The sequence below is a fragment of the Sus scrofa genome, chromosome 6, assembly GCF_000003025.6.
Source record: "Sus scrofa isolate TJ Tabasco breed Duroc chromosome 6, Sscrofa11.1, whole genome shotgun sequence".
NCBI classification, from domain to species: Eukaryota; Metazoa; Chordata; class Mammalia; order Artiodactyla; family Suidae; genus Sus; species Sus scrofa.
This window is the reverse complement of record NC_010448.4, coordinates 50,934,696-50,959,867: the sequence shown is the minus strand read 5'-3', so window position 1 is coordinate 50,959,867 and position 25,172 is coordinate 50,934,696. Positions and strand designations below refer to the sequence as shown.

Genomic DNA, 25,172 nt, shown 5'->3' with positions numbered 1-25,172 from the left:
AGCCGTGTTTTTGTATATATTGGCTGTTATTTTTGTTTTTCTCTTCAGAGAATGACTTGCCTAGGCTTTGCTATGGCTTTTGTTGAAGGGAGTATGTTTCCTGTTCAAATATTTCCAGTCCCTTCTGTGAATTATTCTTGCCACTCCCCCAAAAAGAACCTGTATCTAATCTATCTTTAAGTAAAAATCCTACTTTACAGGGAATTAAGAATATTGGAGGAGAAAGTATGAGAAGCTATTAGACACATCCAGAATTCAAACACCTAATATGACATCCAGCATTTCAAATCATTAAAAACAGAGGTGGTTGTGTATTACTCCAGAAACTCTGGAATAAATGAGCTTCAGGTGAGATAATCAAATACAATGAATTGATCTTCACAGTAACTGGAATAATAATATATTCCTTAAGTTTGCTCTCCAGTGAAGCACAAGCCAAGTCCCTTCCAAGTCTTTGGTCACACGTATAGCTTTTCTGCTAAAACTTGTTAATTTTCTTTTCATATGAAAAACTTCTCTATCTTCTCTCTAGATATCCATATTTCTTTTAAATTCACATGTGCTATTTTTTTCTTGAAAAACAGAATTACATAAAAAGAAAAAGACCAAGCGCTAACCCCGCTGAAGAAGTGACTCAGATTGAGTTTAACCAGAAGAAACAGTGGAGGCAAGGCGGAAGCACCGCCACGCAGAGGCTTCTGGGAGGTGTAGTCGAGAATGTAGGCCTATGCCACTTTGGCATTCTGGGAAGTGTAGTCCAGGAGTTCCGTGCACGAGACATCACTTCCTCTTCAGGAGTGCGGCGTGTGACCGTCTCGGATGGTCTCCGGATCCTGGGAAGTGAGTCGCAGGAACTTCCGCTTCAGGGTAGGTTGCCACCATCTTTCCCCAAGTGAACTTGAGTTCCAGCAACATCTCCAGCGCCTTGGCGCGGTACCTGCAGTGGCCCGGCCCTCTGCGTTGAGAAAGAGAAGCGATGGTCGCGGAGGACAAGAGGTAGAGGCATTTGCGCCTCCCTTTAGGCAGAATCTCTTAGTGTTTGCGGCAGGTATTGGGTCCCAGGTTGAGGGCGGCCTAGGATAGTGCATCAACAGTTTGAGGGTCTGTGGGCTTCTCTGTTCCACCACCCTCTCCTTGACTGTGGTCAGTCAGTTTTGCTACTGCCTAGTACTATAACGTTGGGTGAGTTAATCTCTGTGAATCAGTTGCCAGGGTATAATTATGTATTACATAACTCAGTGGGATTGTGAGAGTTAAATGAAGTTAAAACGCGTGGAATAGTAATGGCACACAGAAAAGGTTGCCTGTTGTTATGGATGCACAGAGCTCCAACCAAAGCAGATATAACAATGATCAAGTCTGTATGAAAATTTTTAAATTTCCCTATGTTAAAAAGGCACCACAGGAAGTTCACAGGAATTTCCCTGGTGGTCTAGTGGTTAGGATTCAGCTTTTTCATCACTGTGGCCTGGGATTCAATCCCTGGTCTGGGAACTGTGGTCCCACATCAAGCCTCTGCTTGCCATGGTAAACAAAACAAAAAACTATGACTAGGGCAGCTAGGACAGAACTAGCACATGGAAATGTTCCAATCAATATTCGTTGGACTATGAATGAGATAATGGATAGGCAGATGTCACTGTCTCCATTAGACTTTGAGATTATGAACAATACCTGTGTGATTAAGGAATATTGGTATTGGAAAACTATGGGCCTATTTTTGTAAATAAAGTTGTTTGTGCAATACAGTTGTACCCATTTGTTGGTTTTCGTTACTGTTTTTTTGTTTTGTTTTGTTTTTTTCCATTGTAGCCGATTTACAATGTGTTACTTTCAGGTGTTCACCAAAGTGATTCAGTTATACACACCCATTTGTTTATATATTGTCTGTGCTGCCTTTGCACTAAAGTGGCAGATGAGAGGAGTTGGGTAGGGTCCTCAAGCCTGAAATTCTATCTGCCCTTTAAGAAAGATTTATCAACACAATTCTCGAGTTTTGTTTTGTTTTAATCTTCTGATGAACATCTAACTAATAATTTGTCTAGCCTTTGTCCCGGGTTCCTGGGAGGTAAGCTCTAAACCCTTGGACTTTCCCAAGTGACGGTCATATTTTTGTTATTCATGATGGGCCCTTAGATCACACCTGAGTTTGTGTTAATGCAGTGACCCAGGATTGGGCTGGTCACCAGAAAAACCATGTGATTAGAGGGTTGGGGGTTAGGGCCAGGTGATACCAGTCTGATCTCCTCCCAGGAGGTGAGGGGGGCTGGAGATTGAGTTCAGTCACATGGCTAATGATTTGATCAGTTGAGCCTATGGAATATAACCCCAAGAAAAACTCTGGCAACTGAGGCTCAGATGAGCTTTCTGGTTAGTGAACACATTGATGGGCCAGGAGGGTGATGAGACCTGATTCCATGGAGGGGAAAGCATAGAAGTTTTGCGCCTGGGACCCTCCCAGATCTTGCCCCAATCCATCTCTTACTTGGCTGGTCCTGATTCCTATCTTTTATAATAAAATTGTAATCATAAGTACAGCACTTTGCTGAATTCTACGAGTAATTCTAGTGAATATTAAACCTAAGGGGGTCATGAAAATCCCTGAACTTGAGGCTAGTTCTGAAGTGCAGGTAACCTGGAAACCCCCAACTTGTGGTTGCAGCTGAAATGAGGGCAGTCTTGTTGGCACCTTTTCCCTTAAATATGTGGAGTCTGGGAGCTCCCATTGTGGCTCAGTGTTTTAGGGACCCAATGTTGTCTCTTTGAGGATGTGGGTTCAATCCCTGGCCTTACTCAGTGGGTTGAGGACCGGCTGTGGTATAGGTCGCAGATGCAGTTCCAATTTGACCACTAGCCCAGGAGCTTCCATGTGCCACAGGTATAACTGTAAGAAGACCAAAAAAACCTGTGGAACCTGTACTGACTTTCAGTGATTAGTGTCAGAATGCATGGCAGTATTTTACTAACCTAATTCCAACTTCTTAAGTGCCCTTAAGTACATGGCGATATTTATGCATTAGTCCATGGCTTTTAAACAAATTGTATATTCTCTCCCTGTGGTTTTCCTGTATCTTACCGTGACTGAACATACTCACTTGGAGAAAAGAAGTATTTTCTCAATAAATGGAGATTCTTAGAACTACTTTTTGGCAGGTCCTTTACTTCAGGGAAAAGAAACGTCTCAGCTGGCAATTGCCTTGAGATAGTTTTCCATCTGCATCCCATTTGTAACTCATAAAGTTACATCCACATAACTCCCCCAGATTCGCTTTTCCTGTGCCAGGAGAGGAAGTTAGGGTGAGAGTCACAAGAGTTCTAGAGCAAAATGTTTCCCTTCTTTTTGTTCACCCAGAAGACTGTACTATGTATCTTTATTTAAATTTTTTTCAAATATAGTCACTAAACATTAAATATCAAAGATAACCCTTCATATCAATGAAGATCTAGTATACAGTTTTTAACTGGGGAACATTATGAACTGTAAAGAATCAGGAAATTACCCTCCCCAAACTGACAGAAAGAACATATTTTGGGAGTTCTCCTGTGGTGCAGCAGGTTGAGGATCTGGTATTATAACTGTTGTGAGGGTTCGATCCCTGGCCCAGGAAATTCCACATGCCATGGACCAAAAGAACCATATTTTGGCCTTTTTTCTTTTCTTTCTTTCTTTCTTTTTTTTTTTTGTCTTTTCAGGGCTGCAACTGCGGCATATGGAGGTTCCCAGGCTAGGGGTTGAATTGGAGCTGTAGCCGCTGGCCTACATACACCACAGCCACAGCAACGTGGGATCCGAGCTGCATCTTCGACCTACACCACAGCTCACGGCAACGCCGGTTCCTTAACCCACTGAGCAAGGCCAGGGATCGAACCCAAAACCTCATGGTTCCTAGTCGGATTTGTTTCTGCTGCAACACGACATTAACTCCAAAAGAACCATATTTTGAAGTGGCACTTTGTTAATATATTTAGATTCAACAATGCATGATGGTGCACATCGACTTACTAGTGTCCTCCCCCAACCAACATTCTGCATTAAGAACTTAACTCTAGGAGTTACCTTGGTAGCGCAGTGATTAACGAATCTGACTAGGAACCATGAGGTTGCAGTGTTCGATTCCTGGCATCGATCAGTGGGTTAAGGATCCTGCATTGCCGTGAGCTGTGGTGTGGTGCTGTGCTTTGGATAGCCTTTAATCCTAGCAGAACTGACATTTCCAAGCTTTTCCCATTATGAATACCTTACTTGAGAAGGTCCTTTTTAAATTTCTATGATTTAGTTCATGTTATCACAAATAAATTAAATGGATATATTTATTCAACATCTATTTATCAAGAACTTGTCCTTAGGGATATTCCATTTCAATTGGAAAAGAAAAATAAAGACAAGTGAAAAGGCATATGTAGAGAGTAAGTCAGAAAGTAACAAAGTCTGTGTAGAAAAATTGAGCAGGGTAAAGGGTTGAGGATTGCCAGGGAATCCTGGCGATTGCCAGGGTTGAGGAATGGTTGGAAAAGATTTGCTCAATTATTATATTGAATGGTATGGTGTCACTGATAAGATGATCTTTGAGCAGAGCCTTGAAAGAAAAAGGGAGGTAAAGTTGTCTGGAAGAAGAATTTTTTAAAGGCAAAATATAGCTCTCCTTTTCTGTGGCTAGCTTTAAGAGTTTGCATTATCCCTTTTCCCAAGCTTTTGTCTCTTCTAAAATTTTAGTTCCTACGCCCCTCACAAAAATTAACTGGGAGTTCCCTGGGGGCTCAGCAGTTTAAGGATCTGGTATTGTCACTGCTGCGGCTCAGGTTGCTGCTGTGGCATGCGTTCAGTCCCTGACCCAGGAACTTCCAGATGGAGTGAGCACAGCCAGAAAAAAAAAAAAAAAAAAAAGGAGTAAAACGGATATAGGTATATAGGTTATGTGATGCTTGAACTTGAACAAAAACATAATTGAAAGTCTTACATAATATTTACCTCTTTATGTTGTAGTATCTCCACATTGATGTAGTTCCTCTCATTCATCTTATGACCCACATTTCACAATGAGCAGTTAAACGTCAAGAAAAATCTGAAGTTCTTGATGCTTCTGTTTTACACTTTAATAAAGCTTGCATCACTTTCTTGTGGGTTCTTGCGTCTGGGAATGAATAGCTAACATGCCAGGGAACACTCAGAATCCCAGTGCATCTAACACATATGGAATAAAGTAGAAAATCCAGTCATAGTAGCGTTGAGATCCTGTAGTCCTTACACTGATGCCTGGTTTCAAGTTCTGCATTCTTAGCCCACTCATATGTTCCCCTTTTAAACCTGTGCCTCAGTTTCCTTACACTTTTCAAGTTTCCTTCTTTAGGATATATTTTTTTTGGACATTCATATTTGCTTTGTCATTCAAGAAAGAAAAAAAAAATGAGATGAAGGGGAAAAAGGCTGATTTCGACCAGTGAGATAGAATTGATTCAGACTGAATCCAAAGAAATCCAAAAGAAAAATGGAAAGCCTGGGAAGAAGCGCTACCTGAAAAGGATTCTGGAAACTGTTGTCAAGGGGATTCACAGGGGCTGAAACACTTGCTGGGAAAAAATAAGTATAAATTAGAAGCTTGGACATCTTCGTTCATAGAAGACAGGACCAAGAGATTTGAGTTCTGCTCTGGAATCGTTTAAAATAAAATCCACGTTTTATTTTTATTTTTATTTTTCTATTTTTATTTTTGTATAGAAGCCGACCTTCTGCCCAAGGCAAAGACGTCGGCCAATTCGCGGGGGTTCTGGGAAGTGTAGTCCCGTACCTCCGCGTAGTCCGGGAACTTCTGCTACAGGGTGTGTGGCTGTGACGGCTCGTCTGGAATTCTGAGAGTGTAACCAAGAATTGTGGGTAGAGTCACTTCCGCCTCCGGGCAGTGAATGCGTGGAAGTCGTTCCTGGGAAAGAGCTTGGGTCAGGCACCCAAAGGCAATGCTTCATTTGGGGCCAGATGCGACACATCCCCCATCTTTTAGAAGAAAATCTGCAGCCAGAGGCTGAGGGGGGCGTCGGACCCTTACTGGAGTGAGCCTTCTTGCTGGTTGGAGGGTTGAGAGTCTCCTGTATTCCGTGCTTTCTGTTCCTACTAGCGGACTGAAGTGGGAGCCCGTGTCACCTCCTAGGGATGAGATTAGATACTAACTTAATCTGTGCCCTGCATAACTTTTCTGTTAAACGAGGGGAGTAATGGTACCTACCAAGTGGAGTTGTTTGGAGAGTTAAATCAGATAGTCATAAATGAAAAGCTTAAAACAAGAGGTAATTGTTTCTTTTAATTAATGTATTTTCATTCCCGGGAAATGTTCAGTTACCTGAAAACTTATATGAGCCCAGGAAGGGATCAGAGGTTCCACCTGCAGTGCTACCAGCCCTTTTCTCTCATCCCTGCCGGAGTCCGGGCTCCTCCTGGACTCCTGGGTTCTTGAGTAGATTTGAAGTTTTGTAAGAAATACTCTTCAGATTTGGCTCTACAGTCCACTAGCACGAGGTTTTTGTTTATTGCATAAAGATCAGTTTTTTCCTCAATACCCAGTGTAACTCAGCACTATGTATTGCATGCCTGCCCTGTTCCTGCTGCCCTTCAGGGCCACATTTGTTGCAAATCTAAAGAGGAACTTGTGTACATAGAAAATACAAAGGATCTACATGTAAATTTTAATATTAATCAGATAAGTTGGCAAGTTTGAAGAATAAAGGGGCAAGTGCAACGTGTAGTAGGCACAGTTAGGGTAAGGAGCGTTATCTTATTTCCACTTTCATGGAAAATGTTTTCAGTAGTTCAGTATTGCTTTTAGTGTTTGCTGTAATTTATTGCTACCTTCTAGAATTTTCTCATCTTGAATGGGTGATAGATTTATCACCCCCTCACCTTTGCATTCCTGGTAAGTCAACTAAGTCATGATGTATCATCCTTTTGTAGATTGTTGGATATAGTATGGCTACATTTTGTTTCAGATTTTTATATGTATATTTATGATGAGATAAACTTGCTATTTTCCATTCTAATAAAGCCTCTGACAGATTTTGGTATCAATGTTATGGTTGAAAATTGGTTGGAAAATGTTCCCATACTATTCTCAGGAGGAATTTTAAGATGAACATGGTGTCTTCCTTAAATATTTGATATAATTCACTGATGACCCTCTCCAAGACTAGAGAGTTCCTTCGGTGAATTTTTAAATAAATTCAATTTTTCGGAGTTCTCATTGTGGCTCAGCAGGTTAAGAATTTGACTAGTATCCATGAGGATGTGGTTTCGATCCCTGGCCTCGCTCAGTGGGTTAAGCACCCAGTGTTGCTGCAAGCTTCAGGATAGATCACAGATTCGGCTTGGATCTGCAGTTCCTGTGGCTGTGGTGTAGGCCGGCGGCAGTGGCAGCTCCAATTCAGCCCTTAACCTGGGAACTTCCATATGCCATGGGTGCGTCTCTAAAAGAAAAAAGAAACGAATTCAATTTTTCAATACTTCTAGATACATTCAGATTTTCTATTACTTCTTGTGTCTGTTTTAGTAACTATTATGTTAAGTTCTTTAGAAATTTATTCATTAAAGTTCTAAAAATTTTGCTGTTCCCATTGTGGCTCAGAGGTAATGAACCTGACTAGTACCCATGAGAATGCAGGTTTGATCCCTGGCCCTGCTCAATGGGCTAAGGATCTGGCATCGCCATAAGCTGTAGTGTAGTTTGAAGACTCAGCTTGGATCTGCTGTGGCTGTGGCTGTGGCTGTGACATAGGCTGGTGGCTGCAGCTCCAGTTCGATCCTGAGCTTGGGAACTTCCATATGCTGCAGGTGCAGCCCTAAAAAGATTAAAAAAAAAAAAAAAAAAAAAAACTCCAACAACTTAGATGCTTGGAAAAAAGACCTGGTGTCCTGAAACTCAGGCCTCTGAGGAAGCTGGTTCTGGTGTCCCTGAGCTGAGACATAGGGCCCCACGGTTCTAGAACTTAGACATCTGAGGAGTCGTCTTGGGGAAGCTGTTTGATATCTCTGAGGCTCCATAATGGAACTAGTTGTTAACTAAAACTCAGGTCTGGCTGCTCACTGCTCTAAAGCCAATACTTGGGAGACAAGGTTGGTGGGAAGGAAAGTGTGCTTTATTCCGGAGGCTGGCAACTGGGAGAAAAGAGGACTCACGTCCAAAGGCCAACTCCCCACTGACAGTCAGTGGGCAGGAGCTTTTAAAGGGGAGGTTCAGGGGTACACAGGTGGAGGGAGGGGGCTACATGCAGAAACAGCACAGTCAGCTCTGACAGTTACTTTGAAATTGATCATGCAGTGGTCTGATCAGCATCGCCTTGATTGTTTTAAGTAGTTAATCTTCAGTTCCTTGCTAAGTTTGTTCCGCTTTCCTTGAGGCCAGTTCTTGGAATTGTGTAAGATGGAGCAGCTTACGTCATGGCTACAGTCTGGTCCTCACGTGGCTAACTTCTTCCACCTGGTGGGGATTTCAGTATTTATAAAACAACTCAAAGGATATGGCTCAGAATATTATCTGTAGCCCTTGAGGAGAAACTCAATGTACTTGTCTTTATTTAATGACTAAACTAGGGAGTTCCTGTCGTGGCTCAGCCGAAATGAATCTGACCAGCATCCATGAGGACGCAGGTTCGATCCCCGGCCTCGCTCAGTGGGTTAAGGATTCAGCATTGCCATGAGCTGTGGTGTAGGTCGAGGATGCAGCTCGGATTCCGAGTTGTTGTGGCTGTGGTGTAGACCAGCAGCTACAGCTCCAATTCAACCCCTATGGGAACCTCCATATGCTGTGGGTGTGGCCCTAAAAAGACAAAAAAAAAAAAAAAAAGAAAAGAAAAGAAAAAAAGACTAAACTATGATTATTTGGTCATGTTTGACTGCTTTTCCTTTGTTTCTGTATTTTCTCATTTCTCTGATTAAAATTTATTCTTTGACTAAAGTTTTTCTGCAGACAGAATGCAAGCAGAGGACATTGCCATGGTGAGTGGGGGGTGTCCTGTCCTGGGGAGGCCTCCTAGGGTCCTGCTCAATTTCAGCTATTCAAGTGTGGGGAAAACTTCATATTAGATTGGGCACCTGCTCCGTGAAAGAAACACTGCTGCCTGGAAGCTCAGAAAGTGGCAAGTCTCTCCCTCCTCCAGCCTCGCGGTCTCCCTCTATTGGCAGAGACCCAGATGGACTGCTACAGTAGCTGCACATTGCCCATTGCAGCCCTGTGAGACAGAATAAGAAAAGGTTGGATTTGGAGCGAAGAGAGTAATTTATTAAGTGCATACATGGAAAATTTTAAAGTATCTTTTTGTGAGTCGAGCGACTTCTGCGCAGAAACACGAGCTGCGGCCGCCCCTCTGCAGGTGCCTGTGAGGAGGCGCGGGGGCCGCAGCGGCGTCGCAATTCCACCGGCCGCGCCCTAGCTCCCCGCGCTCCTGGCTCCCGGCGCTCCTGGCTCCCGGCGCTCCTGGCTCCTGCTGGAGGCGGCCGATGAGGGGCCGGCCTCCGGAGGAACCTCAGCCACCGGTCCGGGGCGGGCAGCGGTTGCCTAGGGACCATGGAGGAGAAGAGCAAGTTTGGAGCTGAATTTCGTCGCTTTTCACTAGGAAGATCAAAACCTGGAAAGTTTGAGGCGTTTTATGGATTCCTACAACATGTTCACAAGGTAGCCACTGCTAATGTTGTAGTAGGCTATTGCAGACATCCATGGAGAGTTCCTGCTTATACATGATGATAATAATTATCACAAAGCTGTTTCAACGGCCAACCCACTGCTTGGGATTTTTATACAAAAAAAGGATCCAGCAGAGCTTTGAGCCCGGAGAATGAAGACAGCGGTGAAGATGACATCATTATTGAAGACTGGAGTGCCACAGCAGATCCATAAGGCTGTTCCTAACGCCGAGAGCTTGGAGTCATTACCGCAAATAGAACTCAGTTTTGAGTCAGGACAGAACGGTTTTATTCCTAAGGAGGTCAGCTTAGCACCCGTAGCAAGTGGCACAAATACCCAATGTGAAACACATGTTCCACATCAAAAACCATTAGAAGAAGATGCAACAATCATAACACTCGGAAACCACTGTTTGAATGTTTTCTGAATGAAGATGCCATGGAGACGTGTACATTTGGCTGGTCTAAAGCATATATACCTCTGAACCAGTGATCTGGGATAGGCAGGAAAAAAATAATAGTGCAAGCTTCACATGTTATTAAAACAGTAGTTTGATAATTAATATAAACCAGTGGGTCAGAGGTGAATTTAAGTCTAAAAGGGGCCTTTGATAATGAAATGACATGCTTTTGCTATTTTGTCTACAGAGCACAGGGTGTTAGAGCACATTCCCGGAACTGAGTGCGGGGATGAGACCATTTCTGTATTTAATTCTGTTGCGTATTTAACTTGCTGTGCAGAGCCTGGGTAATTTCCCCCTTAAGTGTATGTTTTAAAATTTGACTGTGAGGAAGTCTGTGTCTGTCTTTGGTACTTTGGGGACCTTGGCTCCTATGTTCCCCGTGTTTTATCTTGATTTTTTTTTTTTTTTTTAGTATTGTTCCTCTGTTGCTAATTTTAACAAGTATTTTTTTCAAATGCTTTTTTCCCTAATTTCTGAGAAATCAAACCAATGGGCTGTTTTTGGAAGTTGCTTCCCACATTATAAAGCATCCAAGCTATGTTCCTGAAGTAAGAAACACCAGCAGATGTTCAGATCGGTCTTTGTCCATCCCTAGCTCTTGTCTTTATCGTCTCATTCCATTCGGGTGTAAGTTACAGCGTCAGAGGTAGTGCCATCCACTCTTGTGGTACAGGAGACTCTCTCCCTTCACTTCTTGCTCTCATTCCGAAGCTCGGAAATCATTCCTTTTGTGGTTTGTGTGTTTCATTGGTCTGTTTGTATACTCTTAATGCACGTGAGTAGCGTGAATTATTTTCATTTTAAAAATGCATCCAAATTAAGAGATTTTACACACAGGACAAACTTGTGCACTTTTTATATGAAAAATTTGGGTTTTCCTTAATGGGATTTCTAGGAACACTGCCTACCCTTTCATGAAAAGTATGTAGTATTCACCTTTGATAGGTACAGTATATCTCAATTAATTTTATGAGGCTGTTTATTCCTTTCCAGTGCATCCACTTAGAACAAGGTAAGAGTAAGGCTGCTAACTTTCATTCCTTGCCTCGTTTCATTGTCTGAGGGCCACAGGCGCTACAGTATGCTTGGATATAGAGACGAAGAATAGTGTGAACCATGTAAGTTCCTGTGGCTTATGGATGTTTCTTGCAGAGTTATTTATTGATTAATTTTATGGGAGGGCTAGAATGGATACCTTATAACAATTGTGTGCTATTAAAACAATGAAGAATCAAATGACTCCGTTTTGAAGGCTATTTTCTTGACATGGTAAAAATATATGAAGAAGTAAGGTCTTGATTAAATGAAGATCACTTGACTCAGAATACTTCAATGTATTTTGTTCACATTGCCACTAAACAGATTATCACTAAACTATTAACTGCATGACATTGTTATACGGTGTCCTTTTTGTTGAATTCATTGAAATTCTTCCACTTATAGAACCACCATTTTTTGTCTCTCTCTCTTTTTTTTTTTTTTTTTTGCTATTTCTTGGGCCGCTCCCGCGGCATGTGGAGGTTCCCAGGCTAGGGGTCAAATCGGAGTTGTAGCCACCGGCCTACGCCAGAGCCACAGCAACGCGGGATCCGAGCCACGTCTGCAACCTACACCACAGCTCATGGCAATGCTGGATCATCAGCCCACTGAGCAAGGCCAGGGACCGAACCCGCAACCTCATGGTTCCTAGTCGGATTCGTTAACCACTGCGCCACGACGGGAACTCCCCAGAACCACCATTTTTAAATGATATTCCAGGTTTAACAATCTGTGAGTTTTATAAATTTGACTCTGGGATGACAAAACGTTATTATGTAGAAGGTTAAATCTCACTTATAAGCAGTGCAGGGGTTCAACATTTTAAGTAAAAAATACTTTTCACATCCTACCTCTATCTTTCTGCTCTTTTTTTTTTTTTTTTAAGAATTTTAACATCGGTACTTTTAGGGGAAGAAATATTTCAGGGCTTGACTTTTTGTACAAGTTTTAACTGTAAAATACAGATTGTTGTCTATGTATTCATGAAAATGGAAATCAAAGCTGCTAGTGCTTTTTATTTTATTAATCTCGCTAAGGGTATACGTCAACAGTCTTTTCAACTGGATCTCTCATTTAAATTATTGGTGAAATAATTGATTACTTAGACATATTGTAAAACCAATCAGTCTTGGTTATACAGTAAAATGTCAGTTCGTTGGTAGTCTGAATTCATTTCAAGTGTACCTTATTAACAGAATATCAGTGGATTCAGCATAAAATTTTATTACTAAATATCAAGCTGTGAATTTTGTTCTGTATCTTAAGTAAATTTATGATAATGTCCTCATGAGCTATCTACAGAATATATGTACTTTTGTGAACTATGGATTTTCTAGTTAAATTTTACATGCAACTTGATTTTTACATGAATGCTACTTGGTTTAAACTATCAAATGTCAGTATTTTACTATAATTTTATTATAAAATGTACATTATCACTAAATGAACTTTGATTTTAAAAATCAAATTAGCTTTAGTTGTATATCATTTTTTACAAATAAAGATAGACTTGTATAAAGGCTAAAAAAAAGTATCTTTTTGTTACTGATTTTTGGCTGAAGTTCATTGTACTCAGAAAACATATTTAGTCTTATCTCAGCATTTTGAAATTCGTTGTGATTCTTTACTGGTGTACTTTATGACCCCTGTCTATAAATATTTTATATGTGCTTGAAAAGATCTGCATTTTATAGGTCTTCCCAGAACCTTTTGTTTCCCTGGCAGCGAATGAGCCTCACAGTGCTGCAGAGTTTCTAGGCTTTTCAGCTCTTTGACTAAACTATCGCCCCAGGAGAAAAGTAGTCCCAAACACATGACTCCCCCAAAGTTCTCGGAATGTTAGCCCACCATTTCTCCAGCACTTTGTCTTTTGATGCCTTCCAACACTATAAAAAAAGTGTATCCACCTTTCATCTGCCAGATGTTTGTCCCAAACTACCTACTTTATTATTGTTATTGGAAATGTAAGTTTACAAAACATTCTTTGTCTATTGCATTTTTACTTAAATTTTACTTCCCAAATTTACCCATTATCAAGTTTATCTTGCTTAATATATAAACTACATATTAAATACATATTTTAAAAAACATTTCCTTTTGGAAGGGTTGTTAAAGAATCACATGGTATAATTTCTTTAAATGATCCTCTTTAAACTATTGACCATTTGCACATAGTGGCTGTTGTGTCATTTTTCTTTTACTCCTCAGTCAGAGTATTTGCCCAGCATTAGGACTGGTTTCAGTTGGACATTGTATGGGACCTTGTTCATCTACTTTTCAGTATCATATTTTCCATATTCTTGCAAAATAAATCTAGGCTTTAACCTCTAGTTCACAGAAAATATCAAAGTTTCTAACAATAAATGCCAGATCAAAAAAGACATCAGATGCAAAAGAATTTGTTTGTAGGACAGAAACAGACTCAAAGACTTCAAGGTCAAACTTAGGGTTATCAAAGGTGAAACCATGGAGAGGGCGGGATAAATTGGAAGAATGAGATTGACACATGCACACTACTATATATAGGGTAGATAACTAACGGGAGCCTACTGTATAGCATAGGGAGAGCTATTCAATGTTCTGTAATAACCTATATGGGAAAAAATAGATCTATGTATGTATATAACTGATTCACTTTGCTGTAGACCTAAAATTACTGAGACATTGTAAATCAACTGTACCCCAATTTAAAAAGTTTTTTAAAAATACCATCAGGAGTTCCCATTGTGGCTCATTGGTAACAAACGCGACTACTATCCATGAGGATTCGGGTTTCATCCTTGGCCTTGCTCAGTGGGTTAAGGACCCAGCACTGCTGTGAGCTGTGGTTTAGTTTGTAGACTCGGCTCAGCTCGGATCTGGCGTGGCTGCGGCTGTGATGAAGGACAGCAGCTATAACTCCAATTTGACTCCCAACACGAGAACTTCCGTATGATGTGCGTGCGGCCCTAAAAAGATAAAAACAGAAACCATTTTTAAAAAGCCATCAGACAAACCCAGGATATAAGCAGTCCTATATGACAACTGACCTAGTTAGTTCAGTAGGTGAAGGACATAAAAAAAGAGGAAGGGAAGCCATTCTAGATTACAAAAGTCTCAAGTGACATAGCATCATATAGAGTAATGTACCAGCATAAAGGGAAATAATATGTATTTCTTCCCCACGAGAAGAATGGGCGATTAAACTCTCTCCTCTCTTTTTTTTTTTCTTTCTTTATTCTGCTAGTTTTATGGATTAGGCCATTACCTCATCCTCTGACCTCCCTGGATCACCATGTCCTCCCTAAGACATCTTATGGTGTTTACGATATCAAGAGCAGGGTTCAAATATGTGATATGATACTAGAAGCAAAAAAAAAAAAAAAATTCAAGATTTTATAAAGGATTTATCCCTTCCCATATTATAATGCTTTGTCTGTATCAATACAGCTCCCTCCTTTTGTCTTAGGACTCACATTTCATAATCAGCAATTAAAGCCAAGAATATGTGGAAAACATATGCTGCTGCTTTTTTTTTTTTTTTTTTTTTTTTTTTTTTTGTCTTTTTGCTATTTCTTTGGCCACTCCTGCGGCATATGGAGGTTCCCAGGCTAGGGGTCAAATCGGAGCTGTAGCCGCCGGCCTACACCAGAGCCGCAGCAACGTGGGATCCGAGCCGCGTCTGCGATCTACACCACAGCTCACGGCAACGCCGGATCGCTAACCCACTGAGCAAGGGCAGGGACCGAACCCGCAACCTCATGGTTCCTAGTCGGATTCGTTAACCACTGCGCCATGATGGGAACTCCGTGCTGCTGCTTTTTGTCCTGGTCAGTGGTTGCATCTGTTTCTTGTGTATTCTTAGCATCCATGTCCATTCATCACAGAGCGAACAGCTCAGGGAAGGTAGCAGCATCAGAGTTCTAGGTGCATTCACGCCCATGTAGAATAAAAAAAGGCAATCCGGTCTAAGTAAGGTTGAGATCCTGTACTCCTTACATTCAGTGCCCAATGTAGGTCAACGAAATTTCCTCTTAGTATTGCATTTTTTTGCCTACAAATCGCTTTCTTTATATCATTTATTCCCTTCTCCCACGTTCCCTCCTTTCCTTCCTTCCCTTTTTTTTTTTTTTTTTTTTTTATTTCCCACATTCCTAACTTATCTGGTTTCTAGGGGTATTTTTTTGGGATAGGTAGGTGGGTAGGTAAATAGTATGCTTTGGTGGAGTTTGCTTTGTTTTTGGCATGTTTGACAGAAAAAAAATTTTAGAAAAAAAGCAAAGGGGAGGCCGAACTCGACTAACAGCATAGAGTTAATTTATTCTGAGTCTCCTAAAGAGAATATCGACTATTCAATTGTTGACTACCCGAAAGAAAAAGCGCAATCTTGCGGAAAGGGCTGCCGGGAAGGAGATTCGGGAATTGCAGTTCAGAAGATGCACAAGATCAGAAACAATTACGCTCTAGAAAAGCTCTTTTAGTGCATAGTCGGCTGGAGAAAATACATAAATGCATAGTAGACCGCTCTATCTTTGGAAGCATTTCAGCTCCAGGAAGGCGGGAATTGCGGAATTCTTTCAGGACGGCGAGGCTGTGAAGTAGAATCCACACTCTCAGCACAGCAGCCGGAACTTCCGCCCTGGGAAGGCGACGAAGTGCCTGGGAATTTCGGGAAGTGTAGTCCGGCAACACTGTAGTTGGATAACTTCCGCTACAGAAAGCTGAGGCCGTGTCCCTGCTCCCGTCGGGAATTCTGGGAAGCGTAGTCCGGGGGATTTGTGTAGGCAGAGTCACTTCCGGTCCAGGTACGCGAGGCCGCGGCCTTCATTCCTCTCGGAAAGGTGAGTCTCCCACAGCTTTGCAGAGCCCCTCTCCTCGTGTCCACACTGGCCGTTCTTGGGTTTGTTGTGGGCCACTAGCGACCCTGCCCTCGACCTTGGACAAAGAATCCGCTGGCAGCGAAGGGCAGAATTGGCGCTCCCTTTGAATGAGCCTTCTGGAGCGCGGGGCTGTGGGTGCATCCCCGGTTTAGGGGCCCAGGCCAGAGCCGTAAATCGCTGGGATTGAGGGTCTTCTGGGTTCTGTACTTTCCCAACCCTTTACCCGACCACCAGCTCTAGCTGCCGCTTCCCACCGGTATAATATTAGGCGAGTATGTCAGTGTCTCTGCTTCTTTTGCTCTTCTTTAAAGTTGGTATAAGTGTCTACCTAATAGGGCTAGTCTGAGAATGTGCAGGAAAAGAATCAGAGGCTGGTTTGTGAGCAAAAATAAGTCTCTTGTTACTAGTATCTTTAAACTTCTTGAGAAGTAAGTGCTTAGTTCCCCAAAAACGTCTTTGAGCCCGGGATGGGGTCAGAGCTCCTGCCTCAGTGTCCCTGGCCTTTCTCTGATCCCTGAAGAAGGCGTGGCTGTATCTGGTTTTCTAATCATTTTTTGAATTTTTTTTTGGAAAGGGTCGCTCCTGGCTGTGGTCTGGGACGTCCACTGTAATTTATGTCGGAGCGCAAATGAAGTTCTGATTTTGCTCAGCCTCCGTTCTTTTCCCTGTGTCAACTTTAAAAAATGCACAACATGAGAATTGTGAGTTAAGTTTTATTTGAGGGCAAAATGAGGACTATAGCCTGGGAGGCAGCATTTCAGAGAGCTCAGAAAAACTGCCCCAAAGAGGTAGGATGGAGGGTCGGTATATATGTGATTTTGATGAAGGGGGAGATACGTGCAACCAAGGACACATTTGCAGAAGGCTGCTGCTAGTCTCGAGGAGCAGATGTCTCCTTGAAGGGTTTGAGTGCTTTTCTAGATGCAAGAATTGGGCTCATCAAATCTTCTCCTGAAAACATCCATCTGAAGACCTGGTCTGCCAGTTTTCCCAGGGCACCGAGTGCCTCACTCCTGATCTCCACCGTGAAGACTCTCAGGGGATGTCGAGGGTCTGCAGCTGCAGCAGCTCATGATTCAATCCACGCAGAGACTGATAGCAAGTGCCGATCTCCGGTTCACACCTGCCTTGACTTGGAAAAGGCTGCAGCAAGGAGGGAACGACCCTTTGGCTCCAGGCAGCAGAGCCTCACCTGAGCAGGACTTAGCATCCTTCTTCCTCTTTTGTCATCTTATACGCATCTTGTGTGCAATTCTTCTGCTTTCCAAGATGCCCTGATATTTGTTGAACAAATGTAGGAAGGGATGGGGAATTCATGGCTATGAGTAATAATGATGATATTTCACCATTTAGTTGAAATACTCTAGGGGTTTTACATGAATGAGCGCAAGAGCCCTCTGGAAGCTGGGGATACTGTTATTCCCATGATAAAGATGAGGAGACTGAGACACAGAGAGCATAGGTCATTTATTCTAGGTCACACAGCTACTTAGAGGCCTAAGTAGGATTTGAATTTAGGTAGTTTCAATCTTCTGCCTTAATTCTTACTGTGTTTAGTGTCAGGTTGAAAAGGCATGTTTGGGTTTTTTGTAGAGGGCCATGAAAGCTTTGGGTTTTGTTTTTGTTTTAATGACCGCACCCACTAACTATGGAAGTTCCCAGGCCAACGATTGAATCTGAGCCATAACTTCCAGCTACACTTGAGCAACACCAGGTCCTTTATAACCCTGGGATCCTGTACCTCCGCAGCCTCCCTTGCCACTGCAGTCAGATTCTTAACCCACTGTGCTACGGTGGGAACTCCAGAGCTTTGAGTTGTTGATGGGAGTGGTTTTTTTCAGTCATCTGCAAATTAACTGTATTTTATTTGAGATAATATTATACTTCATACTCTGGTTACAGAAATAATGCATGTTGTAGAGAATAAAGAACATGTATGATGTATTAAAAAAAACCATAATTACCCATAACCACATGATGTAGAGATAACAGTATTAATATTTTAATGTTTTCCATTCTGTAGAATTATTTTTGGATTTTTACTTAAGTTTTTCAAAATAGGCATCATGCATTTTATTTTCCCCTTATATTATTACTGTGGAAATTTATAAACATAGCCGAATGTAATGAAATAATGCACTTCTGTAGAACTGTCACCCCAGTTCAACCCTTGTAAACATTTGCCAGTCTTTTATCAAAAAACATACCCTCACTTACAATGTTAGTTTTTTTTTTGTTTTGTTTTTTTTTTTGCTGCACCCGCAGCATATGGAAGTTCCTGGGCTGGGGGTCAAACTTACACCTCAGCAATGACCCAAGCCGCAGCAGAGGCAACTCAGAATCCTTAACCCGCACGCCACAACTCCTCCCCTCCATTTTTTGTTCATTTGTTTGAGTGTTTTAAAGCAAGGCCCCAACATTGAATCCATATGATAGTGATTGATTTATTGTCATAAATGCCAAGAAATGACTTGTCGTACATTGTTTGTATCCAAGACCAAGAAAGGGAGATATTAGCAGCTACTCTGAGGATTTTATTTTGCAGCTTGGAGAATGGCACACACTTGAGAAAACGAGGATATGAGAGCACTGCACCCTGAAGAGGGATGGTGATGGGTCTTGTTTTTCCATATACAGTTTGACTTACTCTTGTCTTGGTGCTCTTTGTGTCCTATCGCTCTCTTTCTGTACACTGGAAGTTCTTCTTTTGCTGGGACCATAGCATATTTTTCTCTGTGCGCCCAACACAGTGCAAAATTGGCAAGGGTTTTTGTGGTAAGAGTAGCTACTTGACAGACTTCTGGCATCAAGGTTTGCAGTGCAGATTTCCTGAAATTGGAATTAGGTAGCCAAACAGAATAGAAGTAACCTATGGAGATAATTCCTTAATCTCCTTTAATGTTAGTGAGCTGTGGAATCCATTATCTGTTTCAGATTATTGAAAAGCTTATAAGCAACTATTTTCATGCTCTAAAACAAGTTTCCTAAGAGACACACTGATAGAAATGATAATAACTAATATTAATAGATTATATTTTATGACTAGGCAGTGTTTCCAGTGATTTACATACGTTAACTTCTCATAACAAATCTATCATTACCCTCATTTGACAGATAAGAAGCAGGTTTTAAAAACAAAATCCATGATCAGGAGTCGTGGCTCAGCAGTTAACAAACCTGGCTAGTATCCAAGAGGATGCAGGTTCGATCTCTGGCCTTGCCCAGTAGGTGAAGGATCCCGAGTTGCCATGAGCTGTGGCGTAGGTGGCAGACGTGGCTTGGATCCTGCGTCGCTGTGGCTGTGAGGTAGGCCGGTGGCTACAGTTCTGATTGGACCCCTAGCCTGGGAGCCCCCATAGGCGGCAGGTTCAGCTCTAAAAAGACAACAAATAAAAATAAAAAATAATTATCAAACAGTAAAATTGACTTTTTTTCCTTTTGTCAGTACAGTTCTGTTAGTTTTACCACAGATAGATTTATATAATCATGATCATCATCAGATACAGAGCAGTTCCGCAACCACTATAACCCTCATTTAAATGGATTCATATCTTGCATAGCCTTTTAAGGCTGGGTTCTTTCCCTCAGCATAATGCCTTTGACATTCATCCAAGGTGTATGTGTCAGTACTTCACATTTGTTTTTAATATTGCTTAATATTACTTTTATGGATTTACCACAGCTTATCCATTCATCTGTTGAGGAATATTTGGAATGTTTATCGTTTTTGGCAATTATGAATAAGCTACTATAAATATTAGCATACAAGATTTCGTGCTTATTTCTCTAGAATTCGTAACCAAGAATGAGATTGTTGGTCCTATGGAATATGTATTGTTTAACTTTATAAGAAGCAGGCACACTCTTCTCCAAGGAACATATCTGCCATTTTGCATCCCCACGAACTTGACCCATGAGCATTCCAGTTGCTCCACACCTTTGGCAGCACTTAGCAGTGTATTTTATTTATTTATTTATTTATTATTTTATTTTATTTTTTGTCTTTTTGCCTTTTCTAGGGACAGGAAAGGTCGTGTGTGTTTTTTGTCTTTTTTTCAGGGCCACACCTGTGGAGGTTCCCAGGCTAGGGGTCTAATCGGAGCTGTAGCTGCCGACCTACACCACAGCCACAGCAACACGGGATCCAAGCCGCATCTGCGACCTATACCACAGCTCACAGCAGGCCAGGGATCAAACCTGCAACCTCATGGTTCCTAGTCCAATTCGTTAGTCACTGAGCCACAACGGGAACTCCTGTATTTTATTTTTAAATTTTAGCCATGATAGTAGGCATGTGTTGGTATTTTGTTTTGACTTTAATTTACATTTCCCTAATGACTAGATAACTAGTTCAACAGATATGTCTTTTCTTCAGTTTGTTTTTCATCTTTGCTAAAGTTTGTTTATATGCATGGCCCAGTTTTAAACTAGGTAATTGGGTTGTGTTTTCCTCATTGTTGATTTTTGAGAGTCATTCATATATTCTAGATCAAGTCCTTTGTCAGATAAGCGATTCACAAATATTTCTTCTCAGCCTATAGCTTGTCTTTTCATTCTCTTAACAGTGTCTTTTGCAGAGCAAAAGTTTTAAATTTTGATGAAGTCTGATTCATCAGTAGTTTCTTCTATGATTTGTGCTTTTCATGTCTAAGAACTGCACCGAACTCCAGGTCATGAAGGTTTTCTCTTATGTTTTTTTTCTAGAAGTGATGACGTCTGCTCTTTCACTCTGAATATTGGTAACTTTTGTTATCTCTCTTTTATTTTTTTACCATTCTTGCTAGAGGTTTTGTTATGGTTAAAAAACTACTTTCAGTTTCATTGATTTTCTCTCTTACACATCTACTTTCAGTTTTATTAATTTCTACTTTTACCTTTATTATTTCCCTTCTTTTGCTTGACTTGGGTTTATTTTAGTTCTATTTTCTAGTATCTTAAATGTACCTTATATGTTTCTTCTAAGAAGTGGAGCAAATCGCAAACAGAATGAACTCAGAGCAGTCTGAGCCCAGGCACATCATAATTAAACTGCTGAAAACTGAAGACAGAGAAAGAAACTAGAAAGCAGGATTTCCCGTCAGGACTCAGTGGAAACGAATCCAACTAGGAACCATGAGGTCGAGGGTTCGATCCCTGGCCTCACTCAGTGGGTTAAGGATCCGGCGTTGCTGTGAGCCATGGTGTAGGTCACAGATGTGGCTCAGATCTGATGTTGCTGAGGCTGTGGCATAGGCTAGCAGCTGTAGCTCTGATTCAACCCCTAGCCTGGAAACCTCCATATGCTGCAGGTGTGGCCCTTAAAAAAAAAAGAAAGAAAGAAAGAAAGAAAGAAAAAACTAGAAAGCCACCAGAAAAATGTAATGTGTTATCTTTATGCTCTAGTTGTCTTACACTGCACGTATGTACTTGTGGCCTACACCAGAGCCACAGCAGTGCAGGGTCTAAGCCGCATGTGCTGCCTACATCACAGCTCACTGCAGTGCCAGATCCTTAACCCACTGATTGAACCTGCATCTTTGTGGATACTAGTCAGATTTGTTTCTGCAGGGCCACAACAGGAACTCCCTACCAATTCCTTTTAGAGCTCCGTAAGAATTCCTAAGTCATCTGAGAATATCTTTATTTCACCTCATTCCCGAATCTTTTCCTGAACTATACCCTCAGTATACAATTCTGCTTCGACAGTTCTTTTCGTGCGCTACTTTAGAAGTATTATGCCACTTCCTTCTGCCCCCATGGTTTCTAATAAGAGATCTGGATTCATGGGAATCCAGGTAATGCATTGTTTTTCCCCAGCTGCTTTCAAGCAGCATTATCACCTGGGAGCTCCATGTAAAAGCAGATCCTTGAATCCAGCCCCAAACCAATTTATTTAGAATTTGGAGGGGATGGGACCAAGGATCTTCCTTTTACGGGGAACCTCAGGTGACCATCGTGCACTTTAAGGCTGTGCAGGTGCTTGTTCAACAACCTCATTGAATTTTTTTTAGCATTTATTGTTTAACCTACATACGATAGAATTAGTGTACAATTCTGTGAGGCTTGGCAGTTGCATGACATTAGCAGTTTGAGTGGGGATGGCGATCTTCCTTGTTTTAACCTCTAACAGCAATGGGAATTTATCAAGTAGCTTGACATAACTTGTGAGTCAAACAAAATTCGTTGGCAATGAAGTGACTTTACTAAGAATAAGGGCTGTTGTCCCCTTTTACTTTTAGGTTGAATAAGAAACGTCATGAAGTCTGAAGCTAAAGCTAATTTCCCAAACCATTCCGTATGGGATAATCGTGGTGGAGGGCAGCGTTTCTCACTCAGAGACCCTGAGATTTAACATCACAATATTATATGCGGAATCTAGAATATGGCCCAAATGAACCTTTCTACAAACAGAAACAGACTCACAGACACAGAGGCTGACTTGTAGTTACCAAGGGAAAGGGGGAGGGAGTGGGAGGGACTGGGAGTTTGGGGTTCGTAGATGCAGACTCCTGTGTTTAGATTGGATAGACAACAAGCTCCTCCGTACAGCACAGGGAGCTCTGCCTAATCTCCCGGGATAGGTCATGATGGAAAAGAACATAGAAGGGAAAGTGTGTGTATACGTGTGTGTGTGTAACTGAGTCGCTTTGCGGAACAACAGACATTGGCCCAACATTGTAAATCAACTATACTTTAATTTTTAAGAAATAAAATAAATATCACAATAACACTCTACTCTGCCCCGGATCAGAATGCGTACCTGGGGGGCCTCGATGTGAGAGAGGACTCTTGGGCTTAGTGGTGTAGGCTGTCCTACACACGTGGGCATCCTGCCAGGATAGCCTAGGGGCAGCTGGACCCCAGCTCGCACCCTGCCTGTGAAGGTGTGTGTGGCTGCATCTGTCTGGGAGAAGGGACACTTTTTTATGATCAGCATGGAGATGCGTTTCCCTTTCTCTCATGGCTTCGTTCTTACCTTTTGTGCCTTTTTAGGTTTCTGCCTTTCCCCAGGTAAAGGAGGAGAAGATGATCAATTTCCAGGTGAGTCAGGTTTTTATTTTTGTCACATGACTGTTTGCTTAACTTCTCAGTAAGTGGACATCTTTTTTCTCTTCCTTGCCGAGAGTAAAGGATGACATCAGACATTGAATTTCATTTATGTGCCGTGCGTGCTCTTTTGTTTCATTTTTTAAAAATTTACTTTGAGTTTTTATTGTTTTATTTCACAAATAATAGTGTAAAAGAGAATAGAAATTTTTAAAATGGGAGGAAAACACATATTACTGCCCTTCTTCCCTGGTCATTTTACATGGGCATTCATAACTGTACTTGCAATAGTCGATATAATTTTGAATTGTTTTTTTCCCTTAAAATTATACAACTTAATTTTTGTCATCCATTATTTCAGTGAACTCTTATACACCACCCTCCCTGTTTTTTTTAACTGTTCCTCATTCATAAGCTTTTAAATTCTTGAATTCTTGCAGTTATTATTGTACAACAGTATCAGTTTCTCTACATCCAAACTTTACTGAAAAGCACTTCTGAGAGTATTCTAATATTATTTGTCCTTATGTTCTAGAATCTCGAAATTAAAAAAAATTTTTTTTTTCCTAAGTGATACCTCACATACTATGTAAAAAGAATACCTGAAAGGTAGTTCTGCCTAACAGTATCATGTTGAAGGTAAACTCCAAAAAAAAAGTGTTAGCTCTTTTCATACAAAAAGAGCTAGATTCTTTCTTTCCAGGGCCTGAAAACTTTCTTTTTATGTGTCTGTGTATGCCTTTGAGCGTTACACCATTCACGAATTAATTTATTAGAGCATTGGAGTTCCAGTCGTGGTGCAGCAGAAACAAATCCAGCTAGCATCCATGAAGATGGAGGTTTGATCCCTGGCCTCACTCAGTGGGTTGGGGATCTGGTGTTGCTGTGAGCTGTGGTGTAGGTCATAGACACGGCTTGGATCTGTCATGGCTGTGACTGTGGCCTAGGCCAGCAGCTGTAGCTCCGATTCGACTCCTAGCCTGGGAACGTCCATGTGCTGCAGGTGCAGCCCTAAAACAAACAAACAAACAAAAAAAAAACTATGAGAGCATTGTATGTAGTTTTAAAAATTTTAGTCATACTATAATACAGGCACTTTCCATCTGTCACTTTATTCACTGCTGTGAAAGGGACTTCGAATCATGTGTCACTACTGTGGCACAGGTTCTATTCCTGGCTGGAGAACTTCTGCATGCCACAGGCACAGCAAAAAAAAAAGAGATAAGAGGTTTATATAATTTCAAGTCCTGTTCAAGTTCCTACAGTAAACAAGTCCTGGCCAACTCTAAAACCTTTGCTTTCTGGATCAAGAGTATCAGGCATACCATTTGGGTGGAAAGAAAGGCAAAAAACCCCAGCCAACCAAACAAACAAAAAAAAAACCCCAAAATACACCAAATCAGAGTTTTCATTCAGAGACCAAGAACTGAGGTGGTGATGTTTGGAGCCCCAGCCAGAACACATGCTATGTTGAACAGGTCTTCATATAGAAAATTTTAATTTCCCTAAAGCAAAAAAAATTAAAAGGTTAATATCCAGAAAGAAAGAAAAATCTGTACAGCATACTTGGGAGAAAAGGCCTTAATGTCCCCATGAATGAATATTATTACAAAACAAGAAATAGAGATGACCAGCACACACATGAAAAGAAAATGACCAATGACCTTCATTATTAATCGCCTTTTTTTTGGTTTTTTTTTTTTTTTTTGCCTTTTCGTGGGCCGCTCCTATGGCATATGGAGGTTCCCAGGCCAGGGGTCTAATCAGAGCTGTAGCCACTGGTCTACGCCAGAGCCACAACAACCCGAGTCTGCGACCTACACCACAGCTCACAGCAACGCTGGATCCTTAACCCACTGAACAAGGCCGGGGATTGAACTGGCCACCTCATGGTTCCTAGTCGGATTCATTAAACACTGAGCCACGACAGGAACTCTACTAATCAACTTTTTTTTAAGTTTTATTGAGGAATAGTTAATTTACAAGGTTGTGATAATTTCTGCTGTACACAAAGTGACCCAGTCAGTCATACATATACACATATCCATTCTCTCTCAGATTCTTTTCACAGAATACTGGGTATTACTAATCAACTTTGTAAAAATTTTTTGAAATAACTAGTTT

General features: G+C 41.4%; 1 protein-coding gene across 1 annotated transcript in view; it reads left to right on the top strand.

Annotated features, from left to right (window-relative positions):
• The window catches only part of ZNF112 (zinc finger protein 112), a 69,083-nt gene continuing 59,805 nt past the window's right edge, over positions 15,895–25,172 (top strand). The window contains 2 exon segments of the mRNA XM_021097547.1: positions 15,895–15,983; positions 22,995–23,042. Of these exon segments, the coding sequence (XP_020953206.1) occupies positions 23,028–23,042 (15 nt within the window). The 5' untranslated portion in view covers positions 15,895–15,983; positions 22,995–23,027.